We start from the raw sequence: 11,223 nt of genomic DNA, 5'->3' as shown, positions 1-11,223 counted from the left end.
TACAACAAAGAGCGTTTCGTATCCACGACAGCACGAGTACCACAAATCCCCAAGTTTTCACCTGGCCCTTTGAACAAAACTTGGTCACGACATTGTTTCGTCATGTATAAAGGTAGCATCGCCATGCACAAGCATGCGGTGTGTGCTTTCGTAAAGTGTAGGAACTTTGAACCTTATCGAATATAACTGCCTTTTATAAAACTGACTATTAAGCAAACTATATTACCGAGTCTGCAACACAGGCGCACAGTAAGTAATTCCAATTATCAATAATTTCGATTTGAATTCATGTCGTTCGCAGTAACTTGTAATCTTAACTAACCTTCTTCAGACAACCATAAACACAGGAAAACAAGTTTGCTAGCTTTACGTTTCGAAAAAAAAAATGCAAGAAAGAGGTAACTCCACCGTCATTCGTAGTATCTGGGAAAAGGAGTCTGAAAGAAACCGAAACATAACAATACGGCATATATTTCTTTCATTAATCAATTCATGTAGTTACCTAATAATATAAAGGTTTCACATAAAAAGAGACAAATTACGTCATTCCTTTTTAAGCAGGAAATGATGCAATCAGACTGCTAATAATAGACCGTCCATAATGAGAATCTGATGTAGGTGTCACTGTGTTTCGACAGTGATGTTCATCAGCAAAAAAAAACAAGCTTGCGAGACAATGGAAGAGGTATCGAGGACGCGCCGGCACCTATAGTTAGCTATAAGACCATCTAGTAATACTTTGTAGTGGGGATATTCGCCTCGAACCTGGGCGTTATCAACATAGACGTGCAATAACTGTGGAGTTCAGCATGTAGTGCAGCAGGTGTCTAGAGACAGTTTATATTTGGGCCATCATTACCTAGGAGTCTAGAGGATGATGCAAGCATGCAGCCAGTCAGCCCCCAGGCCAACAGCGCTGCACTCCCACCCACACAAAAACTTGAGGTACAGCCTATAATGGCGGCCACCTCAAGCATTTCCGGCCGTCAAGGTCACGCTGGGAAACCTTCTTATCTACTTGTGTTGTTGGGACGCCTACCTTGCTCCGCCAACACCGTGAACCACTGACTCCGCCAATACTGGGAACCAATACGTCTTATCGTTCGCAACATGACCCTACATAAACCTATTCTATTCGTATCCTCGACTTTTAGTGTTATTAAATCCCACATGGTCGATAAGTCATATTCTGCAATAAATACTGAGGTAAATTCTGGCCAATTAACACATACATTTTGCCCTTTGGGCATAAGTACGTTGAAAAGCACGACGGTACGACTTATGGGTCTATCCAATGTTGTGGTTTTGGTTACATAGATCCCTTAAGGGTCAGACCGTCGTATCTCAGCACCGTACCGTCGTGTTCCAGGAATTTGGTCAACACAAGTTAAGAGCATTCAACATTAATCCCGCTCTTCTCGTTCCGAGCCAGAGGCTGCAGTGCATGAATACAAGCACTCCTCTAACACTTCCCCATCACCCATGACCTAACCTGTGGTGTCGCAACCAGCCGGAGAAGGGCATGGTGGCTGAAGGGGGTAGCAGAGACAGGGTGGGACTAGGGGGAAGGCTGATGGAATGCAGTGAGGGGAGGGGATCAGGGGAGACCCTGGGAAGGCGAAGGCCGGAACACATAGGAAGGGGGCTGCCTCAGGGGAAGGTTTTGCACGTGAAATAGACAAGAATATACTGAGAACGCTTTTAGATAAGGAGGAAGGCGTAAATGATCAAGGTAAACTACGAGAAATTATTATTAGAGAAGTAAACACGGCCCGAAATGTGTAGAGGAGGGACAGATAACAGGTGACCTGATGATCCATGAAGTGCATCTGCTGGATGGATATCAACAGTATTACAAATTTCTAATCTATTAGAGAAAGACGACAGCAAAGCAGGAAAAAGGGGATAACCTTACGACAGATGGTAAGAGGATGGCAACCACTGGAGGCAAAAGAAAATGGAACACAGACCCTTAGCGGGTGAGATCAGAGGTGCAAACACGAGGAGTGAGTCAGCCCGGACGAGGTGGGTGGGGAATCGAGGAATGACTCAGCCAATGAACTCATGAGGGCTGAGTATAAAACTCGTCTCCTCCCAAAAACTTACAAACTACGTTGATAAAATCAGAACCTATGAGGTGCGCAACCCTAGCCATATAACGCATGTGGATCAAACTACTGATATTTGTGGTTTTTCCATTCTTTACCAAGCATGAAGGTAAGACCCTTGATGATGACCTCGCCTCTGACATGACCCCAAAGAGTAAGAGATCTTCCAATGATAGTGGCGAGGAGGCTCTGTATGTATAATCCATAACCACACAAGAGGAGGCTCTGTATGTATCATTCATAACCACTGACAAGGAGGCTGTGTATGCATTTCCCCTTCCCCATCTGCTGGCCAGCGTCACTCTCTGCCAGACACAGCACTTCCTGACCGCTGCACTGATACAGCTGGAAACTTCGGGCTATTTCTATTACTGGACACGTGCAGTTCTGCAACCCTAACCACCAACATGATAAGAACATGAACAATCATATTTGGATAACGAGAGAGGTTTATCACTATGGGTTTGTCGTAAAGACGAATTTAAAACTATACACGCACACACACACACATTATAATATATATATATATATATATATATATATATATATTTTTTTTTTTCTTTTGCTTTGTCGCTGTCTCCCGCGTCTGCGAGGTAGCGCAAGGAAACAGACGAAAGAAATGGCCCAACCCACCCCCATACACATGTATATACATACGTCCACACACACAAATATACATACCTACACAGCTTTCCATGGTTTACCCCAGACGCTTCACATGCCTTGATTCAATCCACCGACTCAATTCAGTCCACCGAATATATATATATATATATATATATATATATATATATATATATATATATATATATATATATATATATATATATTCCTATGAGTCCACGGGGAAAATGAAACACGGTAAGTTCCCAAATGCACTTACGTGTAATAATCACATCAGGGGAGACACAATAGAAATATAAGTCAGTTGATATACATGGAAGCTAGGACGCCATTTGGTAAGCATTAATATATAATATATATATATATATATATATATATATATATATATATATATATATATATATATATATATATGTATATATATGTATATATATGTATATATATGTATATATATGTATATATATGTATATATATGTATATATATGTATATATGTATATATATATATATATATATATATATATATATATATATATATATATCCCTGGGGATAGGGGAGAAAGAATACTTCCCACGTATTCCCTGCGTGTCGTAGAAGGCGACTAAAAGGGAAGGGAGCGGGGGGCTGGAAATCTTCCCCCCCCCCTTTTTTTTATTTTCCAAAAGAAGGAACAGAGACGGGGGCCAGGTGAGGATATTCCCTCAAAAGCCCAGTCCTCTGTTCTTCACGCTACCTCGCTAATGCGGGAAATGGCGAATAGTTTGAAAGAAAGAAAAAGATATCCCTGGGGATAGGGGAGAAAGAATACTTCCTACATATTCCCTGCGTGTCGTAGAAAGCGACTAAAAGGGGAGGGAGCGGAGGGCTGAAAATCCTCCCCTCTCGTTTTTAATTTTCCAAAAGGAGGAACAGAGAAGATGGCCATGTGAGGATTTCCCTAAAAGGCTCAGTCCTCTGTTCTTAACGCTACCTCACCAACGCGGAAGATGGCGAATAGTATGAAAAAAAAATATATATATATATATATATGTGTGTGTATGTGTGTGTGTGTGTGTGTGTGTGTAAGGATTTTCGATTATGTCGGCATATTCTAAATATTTCTAACATTCCACCATTTCTATCATGCATGATTATCGATAATCAGGGGGAAATTTCCTCCATAAATTCAATTCAAGACAAGATCATACGTCCAAGAAACCCCATGAAACCGATTCTCAAAATCCGGGTTTTGGTTGAATGAAACGCCAGGGAATTTTACAACACCAGAATGTTTCCTTAAAAAAAAAAAAAATCTTTACCATCATTATAAGCCTCTGATCTGACCCTTTTGGGTGCGGTCAAAGACCTGACCATCATACCCAAGGGTCGTAGGCGAACCTCAAGGGGTTATTTAAAAGAGGTCGGAGCCGTGCGCCGGGCAGCAGTTAATTGCTAACATCTGTGACTCGGTCAGTGACAACATAAAACTGGCCAACTAACACCCCACGTCAGCGAGTGAGTCATATGGCAACATCATACGACGAAGCTGTGTATGTATCCACAACCACGCATGAGGAGGCTGTGTATATATCCACAACCATGGACGAGGAGGCTGTGTATGTATTCACAACTATGGACGAGGAAGCTGTGTATGTGTTCACACAACCATGGACGAGGAGGCTGAGCATGTATCCAAAAGCACACACGAGGAAACTGTTACGTATCCACACACGAGGAAACTGTTACGTATCCACAGCCACTGACGACGTTGTGTATGTATCTAAAACCACAGACGAGGTAGGATATGTATATCAACAACTCAGTACTGCCAGAAGAGGCTGTGCATCCAACATTCACTATCCATACAAACATCGTCGTCCTACTATCCACACTCAAATGCACTATTTCTCACCTTGAAGTCTAGGATTCTCTGTACTTTTTTTTTTAATTTGAATGGATATACTACTGAGGATCTTTTCACCTCTCAATATATCCACAAAATAATTGTTTTCCGAGTAACTAGCTTCAATCTAGGATTTACCCATTCTATGCGCACAGGAAGATTTATCTATCCTTTTCTTCCTATTCGCATTCGATTTTCCTGAACTTTTCACTCCATCCACACTCGAGGGCTTTCTATCCAATCTCTGATTTCTCAATCTATCACTCCATAATCAAATATGTACTCATTTTAACCATTCACATCCGCATTTTCCCATTCCTCATTCTAACCACTCCCAAAGTCCACTTCGCCTGTTTGTTTCTTATCAGCTATACAACCGTTACCAATAAAGTTACCCTGCAAATCAGCATTATGGGCTACAGGTTTTACCAGCCCTCACCACGCCTGATGGCCGAACTTTTTCCCTTCATTGGCCTCCTTACAGATCCGGTAATGGTCCAGACTTTCACCAGTCTTATATTTCATTTGCCATTCCACTAGTACTATTCCTGCTAAAACTACTGCTAGTCATGCATCTAACGTCTGCTCCGACTAGTAATGCTGCAAACGTGTCTGCTCCTCTACTCAACATTCCAACAGACAACCACATTTTACGTATTCAGTACTTGCATGCACTTCCTAACTTACCTTGATCATTTCTCTTGCATATTCTTCAAATAATACTCTATCATCCGCATAGTTTCTTTTTTTTTTTTAGCACATTTCCAAAATGATTACCAGTCGGGGTCTTTTCCACTCGCACATTTAATCGTACCCGATTCGTTATCATCGTTGGTTCAAGGGTCGTACCGTCATGCTCAAGGGTTAAAACCAGGCACTGACGACATACCGGATCCTTCAAACACTCGCCCATTCAGTCAAGTTACGTTATGAAACACAGCTACTCTCCGCCCTTTATATAAACCATTCACTGCCAGCGATAGCTGTTCTGTGCCCTATTAGAAGTTTTATTTCTTGATCTGCGTAAGCTATGACTTTTCTCTCTACGAAACGACAGAAATTTCCTCATATGATCCATGCAAACACGTCTTTCAACCTGTCCAACTTGTTCCTTACCCAAATGTGATTATCGAAGTAATTCTATCATCACTCAGCCAGTCTTATCCTCTATAACATTTCGGGCTTATGTTTCAACTATTACTTCCATATATAACAGGGTCGTGACTCACATCATCCACCCAGCAGCACAGGTGCGGGCAGGTTCAACCCACCGACCGACATCAGCAGCCCGGCAAGCTATTCCTTCTGGTTTGAAAGCAACATGTGCCACGGCAGGTTTTCAGCTCCCACTTATCATCAATTCAAGTCTGTCCCCTTGTTTAATCCTCTAACTAGACATGGTCAATCTAAATCCCACTGTGGACATAACGGTAAATCATTCCCCATTTGGAATCATCCTCCTGCTCTTCAACACGCTTCTGTCAAGCTAGCAGCTAATGCACCCTTACTTTCAATTATCTGACTTAAGTGTAATAAAAGGTATAGGTTTTCAAATGCTAACATAAGTGCACAGCACAGTCAACCACGAGTGATTTTATGTAATTCCAAACGGAAATATCTGTAAACCTGGCCATAATTTCAGAATGTAGTTAACAACCTAATTATGTTCAAAGTGCATCAAGAAACGACTAATGAGATAGCACCGTTCACGACTAATCCAGGTCATATACGGAACACACCCCTTTAACTCAGAAGCTTCCGTTAATCTCTAATATGGATATCGTCCACTTCTGGGGCTTTGGTCGCTAAAATTTCTTCCCATATCCATAGCACTCATATCTTTAAATCAAGATTATACTAAGTAATACTGAATACATCAACTTTTGTGCACCATTTGCTTGAACACATTTCGATCTCTTGAAGGAAAATATTACGAGATGAACAGTTTGGACTGAAAAAAACAGGATCCAGGCAAGTAACCCTTTTTTCATCATAATTACCCCAGGACTTCTTTCTTACCCAGGATATTTCTAAAGGCTTCTGCAGCCTAAGGTTACGCTACTTTCAACAGCAGGGAACTGTGGACTCCGTAGGGGTGAGTTTCTTTGATAAGAACTCTACTTCCAGTAACCTCGAGCAGGCGGAGTCCGGTAACACCAGATAAGGCAAAAACACTAATTACGAAGTTGGTCCAGGAACCATGTACCAGTACTTTGTGCTTGATGTAAAGCTTATCTTCAACATTTTGTCCTAAACGTAGTCCTGAATCACTGGTCTCCCATGTAGAGGATCACCTTGCTCAAAGCAAGTAAAACATCTTTTTTTTTTTTTTAACATTAAATGCCCCGGACAAGTATCTCCTGCCTTGTGCTTAATCCACAAAAGCAAAACCGGTTGCTTAATAAGATGTACTTAAACATCGTAACGAACCGGTTCTTATCTTAATACGCACCTTGAGTAACGAGGAGTTCACTAAGAACCAATCTCCATCCAAGGACCCGGATACATTCCTACAGCTGTTTATACCTGTAATCTCATCACTATTCCTTAACCTGTTTCAATCTGATCTGCTCCTTTCCCCCCCTATTCTCTTCTTTACTAACTTAAAGTTAATGTCCTCTTGCAAGATTCTTTCCATATTAGTAAAAAAAAAAATGCTGTCAGCACCTTACACGGCACTCATTTTCATAAAAGTTCCCTAAAAAAAAAATGTTATCAAAATGTAATGTAAATACAAAACTATAAATACATGATATACACGGTACTGCAACCTAGTTAACAAGATAAAACTAAGATTAGAACGGCAGCTTCCCCAGTTGTTTAAACCTTCCTCTGGATGGTAGATAGACAGACCAAATTCAGCTACGGTAAAGCACCAGAGGAAAGATATATATATATATATATATATATATATATATATATATATATATATATATATATATATATATATAAACTAAGTTGTCACATAACCTCCCAAAACGTCCAATGGACGCCTGCAGACACCCTGACTCGGCTTGACTTAACCCAGGGGTGTTCATATCCGGGGACATGGCCCTCATGACAAGCCGGAGTCTATCAAAGGATGGTACTTTACTTTCGACAGCTAAATTAATAAAACACACAAAAAAAAATGTTTTGTATGCGATATCAAAAGTAGAAAATGGAATGCTTACCAGCTGCACCATCTTGAAGTTTTGAGGTGGAGTCTCACTGAACTAAATAATAATCCTGAAAAGACAAGTGAGAGGTGTGGTGGCGCAGCAGGGAAAGGCCAGGCTGTGTGACTACGAGGGTACACACACACATCCAACCCCGCGCGGGAAAACGGTTGGTAATAACAGCTGCAGATGTTCGCTTACCATACCCCGGGGTCTTCACACACCACCAGTTCCCACTACTTCAAGAACTTTTGGGGAACCTTAACTACTAACTACAGGCTTGCAATCATAAAAAGCAAATAAAAATTTACTCAGTGAATTAAATGAACATATGTGACTCGCATGTATATATAGGTCGCAATCTTAGTAATATCTACATTATACACTATTCGGAAAATACTCAGTGAATCGTTCGGAACCAGATTTTCAAATAAAACACACGTCCCCTCTCAAACACGTCACTCCGAGAAGACCCCTATTTTGTTCGCATAGTATCAGTGACTACAACTATATTTTTCAGGTACTCCATCTGAGAACTAAAACACTTCACGAACACCAATAGTACACAAGAAAAAAGGAAGAACTGAGAAGGACGTCTGGCGGAGTGGTCCGTTCTCCTCCAGCTTTGGTTCAAAAGTGGCGGCTGGTGGCCGAGGGCGCGGGAGAAGGGCGCCGGCCGGCAGCAACGCCCAACCCTAGTCCCCCCCCAACCGCCCTCACCCCCCCTACCCGTTCCCCCTCCACTCTCCCTCCTTCAACAGGTGACGGAGGTTGTGTTCCTACGTTCACAATACAGATAATAAAGACAACATGCGACGCTAGATGTCCTAATTCAAAACTGTAAATGCATCTGTAGATCTGCAAAAATAGTAAATCAATCGAATAAGAAAGCAAATAGGTAAATAAAAAAAAAGGGGGATCCTTCCGAGTTGTCAAGCGCTGGGTGAGAGTATATGTGTGGGTGGGAGGGGAGCGGTGTGGGGGGTAAGCTGGTGGGTGGGGGTGAGGTGGTGATAGCACAGGTGGGGAGAAGATGAAAAGCAACACTGGATGATGATTGGCGAATTCCAAGGAGAAGCTGAGATGGGGAGGGTGACGGTGTTAGCGCATCCACATTCAGTATTACCAGCTAATGCTGGGGACTCACGCGGCATCATAAACCAGAGGCCGGTGTGATGAGCATCAGGAATGACTGCTGTTGACACACTGTTCCCAACTCTCCTGGAAAAGCAGTGCCAGCCAACACCCACAAAACACCATAGCGGAACTCGTAAGATTGGTGAAGAAAAAGAAATAGCACAGACAAGTGCACTGAAATGTCTTACAACATTACTATCGAAGGTGCATTGTATGAAACCAACACCGTTCAATCTAAAGCCGGGATGCAACATGACCCATACACCTACAGTACTATGACCTTGACTCACTGCATATTTACTAGGCCGCCAGGGATCTCTCTAGACCCGTTAAAAAATCAAAATGACATTTTCTTCCAGAGAATTACGAACCAACCCGAGGTTGTGCAAAACATGAAATCTACCATGGGATTAAAGTCACCAGGAACTTTACCTCCGTGATCATGCCCAACACTTGGGAGCTTTACCAAAAGGTGCAAAGTCATCACTATGAACTTTCTGCAGATTCTAATCAAGGCTGACTATATCATGAGCTCCATCCCAACATAATACTCACGTCTTCCCAAGATCTTTATCCCAAACAAAACTTCAACATTTTGAGCAATCACGTAAGGTTAAATAAGTCAAGCCTAATATATATATATATATATATATATATATATATATATATATATATATATATATATATATATATATATATTTATACTTTCCGCTGTCTCCCGCGTTTGCGAGGTAGCGCAAGGAAACAGACGAAAGAAATGGCCCAACCCACCCCCATACACATGTATATACATACACGTCCACACACGCAAATGTACATACCTACACAGCTTTCCATGGTTTACCCCAGACGCTTCACATGCCCTGATTCAATCCACTGACAGCACGTCAACCCCGGTATACCACATCGATCCAATTCACTCTATTCCTTGCCCTCCTTTCACCCTCCTGCATGTTCAGGCCCCGATCACACAAAATCTTTTTTCACTCCATCTTTCCACCTCCAATTTGGTCTCCCACTTCTCCTCGTTCCCTCCACCTCCGACACATATATCCTCTTGGTCAATCTTTCCTCATTCTCTCCATGTGCCCAAACCATTTCAAAACACCCTCTTCTGCTCTCTCAACCACGCTCTTTTTATTTCCACACATCTCTCTTACCCTTACGTTACTTACTCGATCAAACCACCTCACACCACACATTGTCCTCAAACATCTCATTTCCAGCACATCCACCCTCCTGCGCACAACTCTATCCATAGCCCACGCCTCGCAACCATACAACATTGTTGGAACCACTATTCCTTCAAACATACCCATTTTTGCTTTCCGAGATAATGTTCTCGACTTCCAGACATTCTTCAAGGCTCCCAGGATTTTCGCCCCCTCCCCCACCCTATGATCCACTTCCGCTTCCATGGTTCCATCCGCTGCCAGATCCACTCCCAGATATCTAAAACACTTTACTTCCTCCAGTTTTTCTCCATTCAAACTTACCTCCCAACTGACTTGACCCTCAACCCTACTGCTCTTATTCACATTTACTCTTAACTTTCTTCTTTCACACACTTTACCAAACTCAGTCACCAGCTTCTGCAGTTTCTCACATGAATCAGCCACTAGCGCTGTATCATCAGCGAACAACAACTGACTCACTTCCCAAGCTCTCTCATCCACAACAGACTTCATACTTGCCCCTCTTTCCAAAACTCTTGCATTCACCTCCCTAACAACCCCATCCATAAACAAATTAAACAACCATGGAGACATCACACACCCCTACCGCAAACCTACATTCACTGAGAACCAATCACTTTCCTCTCTTCCTACACGTACACATGCCTTACATCCTCGATAAATACTTTTCACTGCTTCTAACAACTTGCCTCCCACAGCATATATTCTTAATACCTTCCACAGAGCATCTCTATCAACTCTATCATATGCCTTCTCCAGATCCATAAATGCTACATACAAATCCATTTGCTTTTCTAAGTATTTCTCACATACATTCTTCAAAGCAAACACCTGATCCACACATCCTCTACCACTTCTGAAACCACACTGCTCTTCCCCAATCTGATGCTCTGTACATGCCTTCACCCTCTCAATCAATACCCTCCCATACAATTTACCAGGAATACTCAACAAACTTATACCTCTGAAATCTGAGCACTCACTCTTATCCCCTTTGCCTTTGTACAATGGCACTATGCACGCATTCCGCTAATCCTCAGGCACCTCACCATGAGTCATACATACATTAAATAACCTTACCAAACAGTCAATAATACAGTCACCCCCTTTTTTAATAAA

At 41.9% G+C, this 11,223-nt stretch overlaps 1 protein-coding gene across 14 annotated transcripts in view; it reads right to left on the bottom strand.

The window, feature by feature from the left end:
• LOC139753496 (moesin/ezrin/radixin homolog 1-like) overlaps positions 1-11,223 on the bottom strand; it is a 204,117-nt gene that overhangs the window by 55,912 nt on the left and 136,982 nt on the right. For 2 of the 14 annotated variants that reach the window (XM_071670160.1, XM_071670199.1), the window contains exons 1-2: positions 8,326-8,407; positions 7,787-7,841 (exon numbers count right to left, since the gene is read on the bottom strand). The exons of 9 other annotated variants lie outside the window; for them this stretch is intronic. In XM_071670160.1, coding sequence (XP_071526261.1) covers positions 7,787-7,798 — 12 coding nt within the window. In that variant the 5' untranslated portion in view covers positions 7,799-7,841; positions 8,326-8,407. Of the gene's footprint in view, positions 1-7,786; positions 7,842-8,325; positions 8,464-11,223 lie in introns of those variants that run through there. 3 more of the 14 variants (XM_071670170.1, XM_071670163.1, XM_071670123.1) reach the window with 3 other exon arrangements.

Source organism: Panulirus ornatus, chromosome 2, assembly GCF_036320965.1.
Source record: "Panulirus ornatus isolate Po-2019 chromosome 2, ASM3632096v1, whole genome shotgun sequence".
Classification (NCBI taxonomy): domain Eukaryota; kingdom Metazoa; phylum Arthropoda; class Malacostraca; order Decapoda; family Palinuridae; genus Panulirus; species Panulirus ornatus.
Note: the sequence above shows the minus strand (reverse complement) of the source record. Positions and strands in the feature narration are given on the sequence as shown.